Source organism: Artemia sp. Qi Xiang Cuo, chromosome 21 (genome assembly GCF_049724085.1).
Source record: "Artemia sp. Qi Xiang Cuo chromosome 21, ASM4972408v1, whole genome shotgun sequence".
In the NCBI taxonomy this organism is placed as follows: domain Eukaryota; kingdom Metazoa; phylum Arthropoda; class Branchiopoda; order Anostraca; family Artemiidae; genus Artemia; species Artemia sp. Qi Xiang Cuo.
In genome coordinates, this window is record NC_142814.1 from 15,227,456 (window position 1) to 15,243,788 (window position 16,333).

General features: G+C 32.8%; 1 protein-coding gene across 1 annotated transcript in view; it reads right to left on the reverse strand.

Moving 5' to 3' along the window:
• Nucleotides 1-16,333, reverse strand: part of LOC148939270 (uncharacterized) — a 191,711-nt gene that overhangs the window by 138,941 nt on the left and 36,437 nt on the right. The window contains exons 5-9 of the mRNA XM_089107180.1: nt 13,390-13,502; nt 10,365-10,613; nt 8,959-9,078; nt 3,586-3,752; nt 343-530 (exon numbers count right to left, since the gene is read on the reverse strand). Coding sequence (XP_088963306.1) covers nt 343-530; nt 3,586-3,752; nt 8,959-9,078; nt 10,365-10,613; nt 13,390-13,502 — 837 coding nt within the window. The remainder of the gene's footprint in view (nt 1-342; nt 531-3,585; nt 3,753-8,958; nt 9,079-10,364; nt 10,614-13,389; nt 13,503-16,333) is intronic.

The following is a 16,333-nucleotide window of genomic DNA, read 5'->3' on the forward strand; positions in this document are numbered from 1 at the left end:
TTATAATTATATATAATTATTATATTAATTATATATTTAATTATAATTATATATAATTATATATTTAATTATATATGGGAATTATATTTGCACACTGGGGGGGATTTGGGAGTAAAGTATAGTAAAAGCGGCTCCGAAATGTGCTACTACAATTTTTCTACATATCATGAATTAAGAATTGTTTTCTCCACATGTTTCCTTCGAGCCCCAAATGCGCATTAATACCCGTTATTTTTCAAATTCAGCATTACTTTGATACACTAGATATAACTGAGCTGCAGGATTTCCCATTTTAAATACCTAGAGATTTTATTTTAATTTCAATAGAAATTAAATACTTACTTCCGACAAGAGACACACATGGACATCTCTCTGGAACTATATCGATAAGCTTTTCCACAGATGGGGCAACATGCTCCCTTATTTCTCTGTTGATAACAGGAATCACAGACAGTGAAACAGGCATGCCATCTCGACGACGGCCCAGCGCCAGGGGCTCGAGAACCGCAGTCCCCGCATATACGGCAATTCTAAATATAAAACAATAATTAGTATATTATTATGCAATATATTATTAATATATTATATATTTATATGTATATTTATATGTATATATTTATATTTATATATATATATATGTATGTATGTATGTATGTATATATATATATATATATATATATATATATATATATATATATATATATATATATATATACTATATATATATATATATATATATATATATATATATATATATATATATATATATATATATATTATATAGATACTTAAAATATATTATCTATAATATATTAGTATAGCATAGATTAGTAAGAATAGTATATTAATTAAGTGTAGGAGTTTTTGTCTTTATAGAGTAAAGAAACAGGAGGGTGTCCAGGATTCTTGTTCAGGGCGGGAGAGGTATTAGAAAAAAACACTTTAAAACCATTCAAGAATTTGTTTACATGCATTTTGTTCAATTTTAACGAATCAGACAAAAATTTCGAAGGGGTTGGGGTTAGACGCTTTTCGTGGCTTTTTATTTTAGACTTTACCGTTCCATAAAAATGGTGAATTTACGGAAGCGTAATGGTTATGTTTTGTTGATTGTATTATGTGTATGCATGTGTCTCCAGGAGTGGGACTACTTTGAAACTTTAGGGGATTGGTTTGCACTTGTATGATTGAAATACCTAATTCTTCTTTAATAAGAGCAAATTAGAGCAAAAAGAAAAAAGAAACAAAACAAAAAATAACACATAGAAAAACCAAATAATCTGTAGAGAATGATGATCTCTTTTAACAACAAACAACGCTTCTGACTGCAACTTAGAATAAAAAAAAAGCAAACTCAGAATAAAAAAAATTAACAATAAATAAAACAAAATACTTTAAAAATATTAATGAAAATAATTGACCGGCCCAATTATTCCCAATAATTGGCAGTAGCTTTTTTTACTTTTTTTTTTCACAGACCACACTGCCTTTCTTTGACGAAACGAATAAGAATTTCGAATAGGGATAATTCCTTTATTAGACAGAGAAAAAAAAAGTTCTGAATATATCGAAGACACAGTCGGTCTCCATCATCAGCAGAGATACTAAAGTTTTATAATCAACACAAACCATATTTATACAGAAAAAATGTTATAACTATTTTTAAAAGCAATAAGTTATAACATTTTTTCTATATAAATATAGTTTGTGTTAATTATAATACTTTAGCATCTCTGCTGATGATGGAGACCGACTGTGTCTTCGATATATTCAGAACTTTTTTTTTCACTGTTTAATAAAGGACTTATCCCTATTTGAAACTCTTATTCGGTTTAGCTTTTTTTTATTTTATTTTTGAGGCGAATATATTAGGGATAATCCTTAAAATTTTAAATAAATTTTTTAATTAATTTTTTTTTTTAATTTTAAGCGAATCATGCACTTCGGCCATATTTCGAATTTCTTCTTTTTTACAGTAAAACTCGTTTGTGTTTGTAAAACTCGTTACCATTTGTACATTAGATCAAGAATAGAAGAAAATTTAGGAAAAGAAATAAGACAAAGAGGAAAAATAAAAAAAAAACAACAAAAAATGAAAAAAGAAAAATCGTAGAGCAAGAATAGAAGAAAATTTAGGAAAAGAAGTAAGATAACGAAGAAAAATAAAAGAAACAAAAATAAAAAAAAGAAGAATCGTAGAGGAAGAATAGAAGAAATTTTAGGAAAAGAAATTAGATAAAGAAGAAAAATAAAAGGAACAAACACAAAAAAAATTGTATAGCAATAATAGAAAAAAATTTAGGAAAAGAAATTACATAAAGAAGAAAATAAAAGAAACAAAAACAAAAAAAAATAAAAATTGTAGAGCAAGAATAGAATAAAATTTAGGAAAAGAAATTAAATAAAGAAGAAAAAGAAACACAACAGGACAACAATAAAAACTAGTCGGGAACAAAATAAAAAAGCATAATCACACATAGTCAAACTTACTCCCAAACAGGGACTGCTGCTATTACTACTACAAACGACTCACCGCAGCACCAAGCGGCCTGGGGTCAACACAGCTACACTGGCTCCTCCTCCATCCTAATCTATTCAAAGCCTCCCTCTTAACACCCTCCCAGGAAGTTCCCATTTCCCTTAAATCTTTCTTTATGACATCCTCCCAACCCAACTCCGGACAACCTGCTTGCCGTTTAGCCCGAAACGGATGGCCGAAAAGGACATTCTGTCATCCTTCATCCGCAGAACATGCCCTAACCCTCTCAACCTTTCTCTCACTAAAGCCCTAGAAAGCGGGATTGAACCACACTTTTGGTACACCCTACTATTTTTCCCTAATAGGATAGCAACTTCCAGCCCAGTAAAGTATTAGCGACGTTACACGTATACTATGCCCGCATTAATATATATAATAACACTTTTAATTCCATACAAGTATTTCAGAGAAAACGAAAAAAAATCCTAATAATCGGTATAAATTTAATTATTTAATTGCTTAATATAAATTTAATTATTAATTATAAAATAAATTTAATTGCTTTTTTGATAAATATTATAGTTTCAGTTACAGGCAATAGAAAAGCAAACTTCGTTGTTTAGGTTAAAAAAAAAGTAGACTCATATCCTCCGTGCAAATATTTTGTAAAAAAAAATTATATATTTTTTTGAATTTAAATATATTTTGGAAAAAATATAATTATATCCTCAGAGGAAGCTGAATAAATAGATAAATCTAAAGAAAAACATTAAGTGCATTGCATAAAAAAAAGTTGTTACCAGCATTTGAATTCAAAATTCGCAAACAAAGACCTTTAGTATTTCCCCAGAAGGCAGTGCGTATTGTCTGGCCAAAGGCATCTTGGGCCCCTAATGGTATATTCCTGTAAGACGGTTGGAGAAAAATAAAATTAAAAAAAGTACCAACCTTGCACTTCCAACCCGTCTTTGGTATATTAGAAAGCACAACAATGTAATAATAAAATTTAAAAAAGGATCAACCTTGCACCTCCAACTCGTCTTTGGTATATTAGAAAGCACAACAATGTAATAATAAAATTAAATAAAATTTAAAAAAGGACCTACCTTGCACTTCCAACCCGTCTTTGGTATATTAGAAAGCAGAGGTTTAACACAGAAAGGATGATAAACTTTATCACAGGTGTCACAGACAAGCATCTTCATTTCTTCTACAGAATTTCGACACGCAACGCAGGTTCTACAATCAGAACACTGCCATCCTGTGCGGACGTCTAAAAGAAAAACGCAATTTGACAAAGCATCAGTAATGCTTTCATCTTACAGGTTTTCGATACAGTGTCAGGATAGCAAATCTGGCAGAAGGTCCATTCACACAGTAGTGAGTACTAGGTTGTCGTAACAACACCAAAGGCACTACATTAGATTCATCAGCGCCATCTAGACACTTCCACTATGTGCAATATACATTGTTGCTTAAATGCAAGCCAGTCAAAGCGTATGTATAGGCCCTACTTTAAAAGCTTTACTTAGGCTAATGAGAACTGGTGTAAAATATGTACAGCCTTACATCTATATGGGATGGAGGATGGGACGGAGAAGAGGAGCTTGCTATTCCAAAAATTTATTTGGTTGACCCCCCCCCTCCAGCGGAACTGGAAAAGGCTATTAACGACGTCGGTTTTCAAGTTGACCGTTAATTTTATTTAAGGGAAAAGTGCAAATTAAACGTTTTGGTTGTGTTGGGGGATACGTTAAATACATAATAGTTTATAAGATCACTGGGTCACGTTGCCACTTATTTGGAGTGTTAGGGGAAGAGTTGGAAGGTTTTTGATAGTTTTCATATGTCTTTATTACAAACAGGAAGGAAAAACCTTTTCTAATCAAAGCAAGAAAATTTATGGAGAAAAATGCCAAAGTACACATTATATATATATATATATATATATATATATATATATATATATATATATATATATATATATATATATATATATGTGTGTATATATATACATAAAGTCCATAAGGTTTCTGCTGTGTGTGAAGGTCAAAGTACTTTTCAGGATAAGAATTACACCGACGTCATCGTAAAAAATATCACGTGATGGCAAAAGAAAATCTTATAGGAAGAAGTACAAGAACCTGTTTGATTGGTCCAGTGGAAATTATTGATATGAGAGTCATCAGTAGTTGATTTATTATGTTATTTCAGTAAGAGTAAGTAATAACAATTAGACACTAATAAGCATCTACAATTACAATTGATGGCAAATACTAAATAATAAGGTTGGTTTTGTACGAAATTAAATAAAAAAAACAAGATTTTTAAACTGAAAGTAAGAAGCGACATTAAAAATTAAAACGAACAGAAATTATTCCGTATATGAAAGGGGCTGTCCCCTCCTCAACGCCTCGCTCTTTACGCTAAAGTTTGACTCTGTCTCACAACTTTATTTTTTAAAACAATAAAAAACTTTAGCGTAAAGAACGAGGGTTTGAAGAGGGGACAGCCTTTTTCATATACGGAATAAGTTCTGTTCGTTTTAAGTTTTAATGTCGCTCCTTAATTTGCTCGCTCCAATTAATTTGAATTTGAATTAATAAAAAAAATGCATACCCGTACCTTACTTTCAGTTTAAAAAACTTGTTTTTTTTTTTTATTTAATTTCTGATCGTTTTTTAGTTAATGCAGCTTTTATTTTGGCTCACCGTCATTGAATAAGTAAACAAAATTTGCATAAAAATTTTACTTTTCTTTTGCTCAATGGTTTTCTCTAAATTTGGTTCTGACGTAATTTACAAATTAACTTACGTAACGAACTTCTATATTCGTATATTTTTATTACGTATATTATGGGGTTCACCCCCTAGTCAATACCTAGCTCTTTACGTTAAGTTCAAATCGTGTTCCAATTCTTTAAAAATGGCCCCTTAATCACAAAGGCCGTTAATTAGAATAAATAGCTCTTATGAAAGTACTAAAAAATGTTTGGCTTAAAGAGCGAGGTATTGACTAGGGGATGAACCCAATCATATAGCTAATATTTTCTGTTCGTTTTAAGTTTTGATGTTGCTCCTTACTTTCAGTTGAAAAACTTGTTTTTTTTATATTTAATTTCTGATTTTTTTTTTAAATAATGCTGGGGAGTCCAGCGCCCCCGGGCATAGCAATGTCCCTTCCCCCATGAAAACTTCCTTCATGGAAAGATCCTCCCACACAACCCCCGACCCCCCCCCCCACTACCAGAAAAAATTCCCCCTGAAAACGTCTGTATACTTCGCAATAACCAAAGCTATATGTTAACATTGGGTAAAGTTCATAACTTTCAGCCCTCCCCCAGGGGGCTTCGGGGGATTATGTCATCCTAAAAGACATAGTTATCACATTTTCGACCATACTATACAAAATAGTTATCTCAAAATTTTGATCGGGTGACTTCGGAAAAAAAATGAGCATGGGAGGGGGCCTAGTTGCCCTCAATTTTCTTGTTCACTTGAAAAGGGCACTGGAAATTTTAATTTCCGTTCCAATGAGCCCTCCTAAGATATTCTAGGACCACTGGGTCAATACGATTACCCCTGGGGAAAAGAAAAAAGAATAAAAAAAATAAACACGCATCCTTGATCTTTCTTCCGGCAAAAAATGGAAAATTCCACATTTTTGTAGATAGGAGCTTGAAACCTCTACAGTAGGGTTCTCTGATACGCTGAATATGATGGTGTGATTTTCATTACGGTTTTGTAACTTTCAGGGAGTCGTTCACTCTTTTTTCGAACATCAGTAAAATATTTTCAGGTGCGTAACTTTTGATGGGTAAGATTAAACTTGATGAAACTTATATAATTGAAATCAGAATTAAAATCTGATTCTTTTGATGCATCTATTGGTATCAAAATTCCGTTTTTTAGAGCTTCGGATACCATTGAGCCGGTTCGCTCCTTACTTACAGCTCGTTACCCCAAACTGTTTGAAAAAAATCAGCAACAAATTCGAAAATTAAGTCCGATGCAAAAGAAAGGTCAAGAACGCAAATATCAGAAAAAACCATAGCAATAATATGTATTTAATCTTAATTCGTGATTAAGAGCGACATTAAGGTCGTTGCTGCATTTATTCTGCTAAACTAATAGAGCATATCGATATCCATGTTGCCTTGTGAGATATTATTCCATAAAATTTACATAATTTCACACGTGTTATCTTTCTGAGAAATAACACAACGACATAAAGTCGGTGAAACGTCTAAAGGCCGTCTGTGACATTTTTAAATTTCCGAGACACCTACCAAAATCCGTTTGTTAAGCTGTTCTCAACGGGAGAATGAGAAGGAGAAGTATAGATCAGGAGGATCAAAATTAGTTTCACGGTGTAGGAGGAGATATCCCCCCTCTATTTTTGTGATTTGAGGGTGGCTATGCGCCCTTTTTGCCCCCTCTCCCCTTACACACACATTTTAAAAAAGGTTGGGGGGGGGTATTTTCTTAGAACACAAGACTAATTAACACAAGACTAATTCATCCCCCTGCTACATATAATAAAAATACCCTTTTCACTACCCTAAATTTATGTGCATTGACGCCACAGACCCTGTATAGTCTTTTATATTTTTTTCTTTTCCAAGACCATAAATTTCATATGCTTTCATCAATTCACGTTTGTTACTTCAAATACTGTAGATTATTACTTCATTTTTCAAACTATTTTAGTAACAAAAAAACTAGACTCGAAATTTAAAATTAGAGAGCCATTGTAAATAGCAAGATTATAATATTTTTTGTAAATCTGAAGATATTCTCTCTATGCCTTTCCCCCTTTTCCACAATATTGGATGAAAATTTTAATCCTTTTTCGTTATTTTTATTCGATGCATTCTATTTATTTATTTTTCAAACCCTTCTGTTTTTTTTTTTTGCAAATCGTTGCTTTGTTTGATTTGTGGGAGATTCAGTAACTTTATAGAGGATAATTTAAATAGGATAATAAAACTAAATAATATAACAACAGTAAAAGCAATGACAAGCATGCAATGGTAGAGAAAACCTAGAAACATCAGAAAATATACAAAATAGATAAAGCTGTAAATAATTATATTTCGATTTCCTCATATTAAGTGTCACTTAATATAGTCCAAAGGTCTTTTGTCTTCTGGGCTGTAGTGATTGTGACAGCCTACTTACCCTTGTTGTGTCATAAAGGCGTTTTTAAAGTGACGTTTTCCATTAACTGACCAGGTAATTTTTTCATCTTGGTTGTAGATAGTGTGACAACCTACCTACCCTTGCTGAGTCATAAATGCGTTTTTAAAGTGGCGTTTTCCATTAACTGACCAGGTAATTTTTTCATTTTGGTTGTAGATATTGTGACAACCTACTTACCCTTGTTGTGTCATAAATGCGTTTTTTAAAGTGGCGTTTTCCATTAACTGACCAGGTGATTTTTTTCATCTTGGTTGTAGATATTGTGACAACCTACTTACCCTTGTTGTGTCATAAAGGCGTTTTTTAAAGTGGCGTTTTCCATTAACTGACCAGGTCATTTTTTCATTTTGGTCGTAGATATTGTGACAACCTACTTACCCTTGTTGAGTCATAAATGCGTTTTTTAAAAGTGACGTTTTCCATTAACTGACCAGGTAATTTTTTCATCTTGGTTGTAGATAGTGTGACAACCTACTTACCCTTGTTGAGTCATAAATGTGTTTTTTAAAGTGGCGTTTTCCATTAACTGACCAGTTAATTTTTTCATCTTGGTTGTAGATATTGTGACAACCTACTTACCCTTGCTGTGTCATAAAGGTGTTTTTTAAAGTGACGTTTTCCATTAACTGACCAGGTCATTTTTTCATCTTGGTAGTAGATAGTGTGACAACCTACTTACCCTTGTTGAGTCATAAATGCGTTTTTAAAGTGACGTTTTCCATTAACTGACCAGGTCATTTTTTAATTATGGTCGTAGATAGTGTGACAACCTACCTACCCTTGTTGAGTCATAAAGGTGTTTTTTAAAAGTGGCGTTTTCAATTAACTGACCAGGTCATTTTTCATCCTGGTTGTAGAGATTGTGACAACCTACTTACCCTTGTTGTGTCATAAAGGTGTTTTTAAAGTGGCGTTTTCCATTAACTGACCAGGTAATTTTTCATCTTGGTCGTAGATATTGTGACAACCTACCTACCCTTGTTGTGTCATAAATGCGTTTTTTAAAGTGGCGTTTTCCATTAACTGACCAGGTAATTTTTTCATTTTGGTCGTAGATATTATGACAACCTACTTACCCTTGCTGTGTTGTAAAGACATTTTTTATTTAATATTGATAATTAATCCAAGGTCTTTTTAATCTTAGTTATATTGATAATGACAACATACCAACCGTTGTTGTGTTATAAAGGCATCTTTGAAAGCGACGTTTTTATATGTTAATGATTTGTATCCTTAGTGACGGCATTAAAAGTGACGTTTATATGTTAAAACCCTTACTTGATGTCGTTGAGATCCCAACACACGAGCCATGAAAATGTCGACCACAAGTAACGCAATACACAAGGTTTCCAACGTGACCAGGAGAATTGCACGAACAGCACGCTCCAGCAGAACCAGCTAAACAGACAAGAATATAGGTAAGGCACGTACATATATTTGATAAGTGAGCTTTATAACTAGCGCTTAGTTCACACTGCTGTGAAAACGGCCGTCAATTTTGCGTGATCCGTCACATTTTATCCATTTTTTGCCGTAGTTTTATAACGGTTCACAACGGTCATAACGGCTACGTCGAACGGCTTTGCTTTAATTAATTTGTGCTCGATTTTAAAAGGATTTGTTTCTGATCCGGGTTTCATTTGTTTATTGGTCTAATCTACCTTAAGTTGTGTTCGGTTTCTGGTTTCATTATACTGTGCTTTACTTTTTGGTTTAATAAAATTATGGTAGACGAAAACAAGAATAAGGACCAAACTCAAATATTTATTTGAATTATTTATTCTATCGGTTTAATTGCATTCTTTTTATACTTCTGTCCTTTTTTTAACTCCAAAATACAAATTCGGCCTTTCTGGGCTTGTGATAGATTTTCTTAGAATAAATTTGTTTTTATCTGAATAAAAATTAACTTGTTTTCTTTTTCCTTTGCATGTTATTTTAAAATGAACGTCTCAACCTGCAAATTTGATTTTCAGACGGGAAAACTCCGTTTGGAATAATGGTACACCACGTAATTTTACTTACATTTATTTATTTTTATAAATCAATCACCCTTAAAAGTCTTCTAGGCTGTATATATATATATATATATATATATATATATATATATATATATATATATATATATATATATATATATATATATATATATATATATATATATATATATATATATATATAAATATAAAAAAAGTGGTTTAGAAACAAATCCTATTTCATATGGAAATTTTAGAAAAATGAAAATTTATTTCTGGGTTTCATAAATTATTTTAGATTGCTGCACTAATGTTCCAAGACATCATTAAAGTTTCTATATCCAAATCAACAACAAATTTTTACTAAAAGCGATGGGTAATGAGTGGAGAGGAGGGTTTGCAAACCATAAGATAAATATAAGATGCATGATGATTTAAAAGGCCTATCGTACTTCCTCGTACGTCCGTTCCGAGACGTTACTAATTTTCTTTTGGGGGCCAAAAGTATAATGGAGGAGGGGAGGAGGGGAGGAAAATGTATTCCAAGACATCATCCCGACTTTTGCCAGCAGAGCTGCAATTTTTCCAGAAGGGGGGGGGGGCTTAACCTAAAAAGGGGTGCTTGACATCTCCCTCCCCACACATAAATGACCTCCATTCAAATATACATTACGAGTCCTATCGTAAAAGATTGAAACAATTACTTACCAAGGGCAGAACCTTGATGAATATGCTCAGAACAATGTGCCGTTGTGTTTCTTATGTCCATAAAAGCCCCAGAGGCAACAGCACAGGGAAAGTGCAACGTTCTGCCACAGCCAGCCATTCGACAACCAATCGATGCACCGAACTTGCCACAAAAAGAACATACTTGTTGCAAAGCACGGGCAATATTTACCTCTAAATCAGTTTGTGCTTTACACCAAACCAAGCAAGACTGATGGATATAATAGTAATCTAAAATAATAGTATAATAGTATAGTATAATAGTATAATAGTAAATATAATAGTAATCTAAAAAAGTTAGATATTCAGGATTTGAGATCAAAGAGATACAAATATTCTTGAAAATAAACCCAACAAATATAAAACTTCCTAAATGGCATGCACTTATTAAATATCATATAATTTTTAAATTAAATATACTTATCATTATATTATACACTAAATAAAGTTCAGTTCTTCCGTTCCAACTACCCAATAAACCTGTAGGATGAAAGGCTTAAAAGAGAAAAAAAGTAGCATACACTCTTTGCTTAGGACCGGAGAAAAAATGTTTTCCCCTCTTTCGTGAACACTGAATTCTAATCCTCCTTACTTCCCATCCCTTCCCAAAAAATAGATCCTTAGTTTCAACTCGTTTCCCTCGCCGAAAAACGATACAAGGTATACTACATATAAAAACTATGTATAAAATTACGTATAAAAGTCTAATTAAACTACGTATAAAATAAGTATAAAATTACGTATAGAATATGTCAACTTTTAAAGATACCTACTGAGTGTATTCAATTTCTTACTGCCTTCAGATAAAAAAAAATAGGAAAAAAAAATATATACTCTCATTTGGAAACGTACTGACGCTTCAGGTCCCGTTGCATAAATTATGTAATTGTTTGCAGACTGGTGATTGGCTGGAAGGTACGTACACTTACAGTTTATCCAATTAAGATCAGTACAGCAAGACAAACATATGTAAATTAGGTAACGACAACTAAAGAAACATTACAACAGTATCGGTTTGCATGTCTGAATTTATGTGTTTTTATGCGTTTTTGTCTCTCTCACTTTCTTTGCCTGTGTGCCTGAGCAAGTGTTTGCTTGTCCCAGTGCCTGCCTTACTTGTACAGCTTGGTTAAGAGATTCAAATAAATGATAGAAAACTAAAAGTCAGCTCCTAATTTCCCAGAAATATTAGAAAGGCCATTTAATTTCCCCCATTTTCTGTCGGAGAGACTTAATTCTGTCTGAAACATTCCGATTTAAATATTCTGAAATATTGCATAATCAGAAAGTGTGAATTTTGTTTCTTCAATTAAACAGAGCAGAATTTTCTTTTTAAAGTTTAGGGAAGGGCAATTCTTGGAAAACATTGAAAATCAGCCCAAATCAAGTATCATTTGAGCCATTTGACAGGTGTATCACAGCAAAACTTCCGGAGGGTAGCACAACTTCCTTGTTGCGCTACTCGCATTGACGGAAAACCTTTCGGACACCTGATGCATATTATGTATAATATACATAATCTATAATGTATGCACATTGAATAGTCAGCGTTTTGCTCAACAATTGACAAGAAATTATACGTTTTCTGTATTTTAAACAAGCCTCTAGCTAGCTTTTTGAGTTGCTGACACGTTTAGGCTCCAAAATCAATTTTCATCAAAATTGCTTCGGGACTTCCCGGTGGTTCTCGGAAAATTCGCTAATGGGGCCCTTTGTCTTTGAGACGGTCAGCCGGCACTGAGACTCACAAAATGAAATTAAGGTATCGAATCCTTAATGCATCAACAATCATAAGACTAAATTTGACAATGGTGCCATATATCTTTAGTCGCCTTCGAACATTTTTTTTTAATTGGAGCAAAGCTGAAGACTCCAAGCAAAAGCTCCAATCTTTCCAATCGAATAAGTTCCTTCAGAAGTTTCTACGATAATCGCTTCTATACAAAGTGCCTTCAAGAAAAAAGGAAAAAAAATAAAATTAATACATTATGCATATATCGCTCTTTACTTAGGCAACGCTATTGCACTGCCAATGATTAATCTCGCACGAAAGTAATTTGTAATTTGGTTCCTTCACCGTAGCAACACGGCTTTGGGTCAGTAAAACCCATCTATTAAAACAAAAATTTATGAATACGCATTTAAAAAGTTTATTTTAAAATTTAATTCTAAAATTAAAAGTGTAAAATTTTGTAATTCAACTGAACACTTGGAGTTGCTGGTTTATATAGAGTTGCTAATCCTGTGATGGCAAAAAAAAGTTCCTGTGAGCAAAAAAACAGTAAGAGGAGCAGGAAGCAGCTTACTGCTAAAATTCTCTCTACTGATTACATTTCTTAATTAATTGCCCTCAAGATATTCTTACCCTCTCACCCGTAGATGTCCATACCCTCTCCCACCACCCCAGACAAAAAAAACAACAACAATAAAACGTCTTAAGTATTATCATTTGGTGTATATCAGGGTAAATTAAAAATCTTTCCTGTTAGGACCTTTATAAAAAGGTGCTATGGAGCCGCAAAATTTTTAACTCTAATGATTTTTTTTTCATTTTCATCAATCAGTGAAATTCTGAAATCAAAGACAGATTATAAAATGGACCAAATAATGCGTCTTGGCGAAGATAAATTTTGAAAAAGTTATGATTTTTTAATTTTAAAATTACGAATTTTGTGCTATGAAGTTTCTCCTTAATTTCGATCAAAGGAACCTCCAATCTGTTTTTTCTCATGAAAGACACACAAATCCACAAATGCCCCTCCCCCTAAATGTTTTTGTTAATGTTGTCTTGGCCGGGGTTTACTGAGTCACTTAGCGTAATCTATGTTATTGTTATCAGCAAATTAAAATACACTACTGGCACAACTTTCCTCCTCGTTTCTCGTTTTAAGGGAGGGGGAGGGGGAGGGTGGAGAACAACACCAGAATTCAATGCTGTTATTTAATCTTAAAACATTCCACTATAATGAATTATAATCATATAGACTGCTAAGCTTTATAATATTACCGGAAGTGTCCAATAGCTGTGTAGGGTCTGGGCGGTCCAAATAGCCAACGTCACATATCTCCTCTTGCAACTCAGACATGTGGTGGGTTTGCCCATCGTTCATTAACAGCACCCTAAATATGTTAATTAGCATAATTAATATGTATATGTAATAATATGTAATATAATTAATATGTTAATTAATTAATTAAATATGTTAATTAATAAATTATTAATTAATTAATATTAATTACGATACGTTGCTGAGCATTACCAAATTACTTTTTATTACTCAAAAAGTAAATAGAATATGGAATAAAAATAAACCAAATACTAATAAACTTCGATTGAAGCTTTCTGGAAAGTACTATAAAAAGTGAATTTCAGTAACATCGAGTTTTCCACAAAATTGAATTCTGAAACAAAATTGACGGTAACCTTCTCAGGAAACCCCCCCCCCCAGGTTTTGAAAATTTATTTTTGGGGTATTTTAATTGAAAAAATAAATTTTTTGGTATTTTCATTAAAAAAAAGAGAAAAAATCGACAATTTACTCCCCCTCCCTAATACTGAAAAATATATAGCTTACTTTAAAATTTTGGCCTTGAAAAACATGACTAAGTCCAAAAACATACTTAAAAATGCTAAAAAAAAGATTCCTTTTGTTCTTTAGCGTTTTGTGTTAAACACTATATTAAAACAGTGAGCAAATTTCATAACTTACAGCCCATTCCCCAGAGGTTGTGGGGGGGGGGGGAGGTATGTCATCCCCAGAAGCAGTTATTGGATCTTCCAACTATACAGAATAAAGTGGCCTTCTCAAAATTTTTATCTCATGGAGATAGTAGTGAATTTTACTTACAAAGAACAATAAAGGAATTATTTAAAATTAATATGTAGATATTAATATCTACAATTGCCGCAACTGATCCACATAGGTCACAGAAGCTAATAGTTACTTCGATGAGAACACCAAAGAAACTCTTTGTCATGGCTGGCCAGTTCGGATTAAGATCTTTCAATTTTACTTACAGCCACAGGAACAAATAGACAGAGTCCCAGGGAGAAATATACCATTTTATTAGGTATTTCTAAGAATCCAAAATCCCTTGTCTATGAATCTGAGATTTTTTTCTAGGGAAGTCTGGTTACACATGTCTGTTTTCTCCCTAGGGTGATGATGACGAACCAGAAGTCATAAACTATTAAAAGAAGGTTCAGTATGGCGGACATTTTAAGATGTAGTGTCCTTTTCGTGGTTGCCACAACCACAAATGCACAAAATATAGTGCCCGTTTCATAGCAGCCACAACCTAGTAAAGAACGAACTTCAGCCTGGAAAGAAACGTTTCCATCTGGTAGGAAAATCTGCCAATTATGGGAAAAGATTTTCATTCATGATTCGGGTACTTTTTAATGACGATATCCCTGTAAAATTTCCGCTTTTATTCGTAACCGAACACCAAGAACCGGATTTCCGCTGGCAATCCTATAATCAGATTGAGGTGAATGCACAGTTATTTCGGGGCTTCTTTTTTTCGAGAGAGGGTCGTCTTAACAGGGAAATCAGCTGATTCTTGTGAATAGTCTCTATTTTTAGGCTTTAGTCCTTAAAATTTACAATCAAAATAACCCTAGGCAAGATCAGCAATTGCACCGAAATAATTCAATAGCAATATGCCAATACAGTTGGCTACTCAAAGTTCAGAAAATAGGTAAGGTTCTAAAAAAGCGGCTCTACAGAAAGAAATATGCTAGGAGAAAAAGAGAAATTTTTATGGTTTTCTTCGGGATTGGGTCATTTTTTCCCATCCTCCCTATTGGTTTAATATAGCCCAAGGTTATGCGAAAAAAACTGATGTGTGATTGTGATTTCATTAACAATAATTGATGAAAACTTAATCAAAAACAGATGAAAATAAGAAACAAACAACAAATTATGATCTATTGATGGTTGCTGCGAATCATAATCATGGCTGCAGCAACTACTACAACCCAATAAAAGGCGAACAATAGCAAATAATAACCAAAAGTTGTAAAACCCAGTTAAAGCCCAAAAGTTGAGTAATGAGATAAATTTGTTATCTGACACTGATTTAGGAATAGTAACAATTATTTACGCTAATCTTAAAAATAAAATTTATGACTAAAAGAAATTTAAGCTGATTTTGAAAAAAGCCTGAAACCCCTCGAAAATGACACCAAATCAAAACGAACAGTCAAAATCGAAGTCATATCATAAAAGCAACTGACCCACAGCTTGTAATAAACCAGAGGTTGATTACATATTATTGGATCAGATTTGTCTCCGTATATATATTGAGCGTTTTTTTTTATATACAAAGACCTAGTCAGGGCCAATCATTGATTGCAGCAGTAGCTGCAACGTAGTAAAGAATGACCCCCGGCGCATAGATACAAAAAACTTAAAAACATGTTTAAAAGCTACCACTACAACTACGATTCGTTCCAGGCAATTCTAATGGTGTACTACGTTTTCGTTCCGACTTCATTTTTATGATTTTTCGGTAATTTCTTGGTTACTACGGGCCGTGTTCGTCTTATTACTAGGTTACAAATGATGTATCATTTGTAACCTAACCCCTTTTACATGGGTATTACAGTGCCCCACCTTGAACAACAAGGAAAATTACTTTTTGAATGGGTAACACTGATGAGTCATAACTATTTGTCTTTGATTTAAAAACTGAGAACTAAAATGCATAAAAAATCAATACCTTTTCTACAGAAATATAGCACAAAAGATACACACTTTAGAAGTTGAGCCAAAAAAGCTTGGTTCCAGGAGACAATTATAACTTTTAAGTGAGAGACGAAATAAAATTTTCGTTGATTAAATCGAACAAAAAAAAAACTAATTTAAAAATTTTCAGGTATTTTTCTAGCTGGAATAAAAAAATTAATATTATTGCTCAGACACTATAAATATTTTTGAATTTTACAT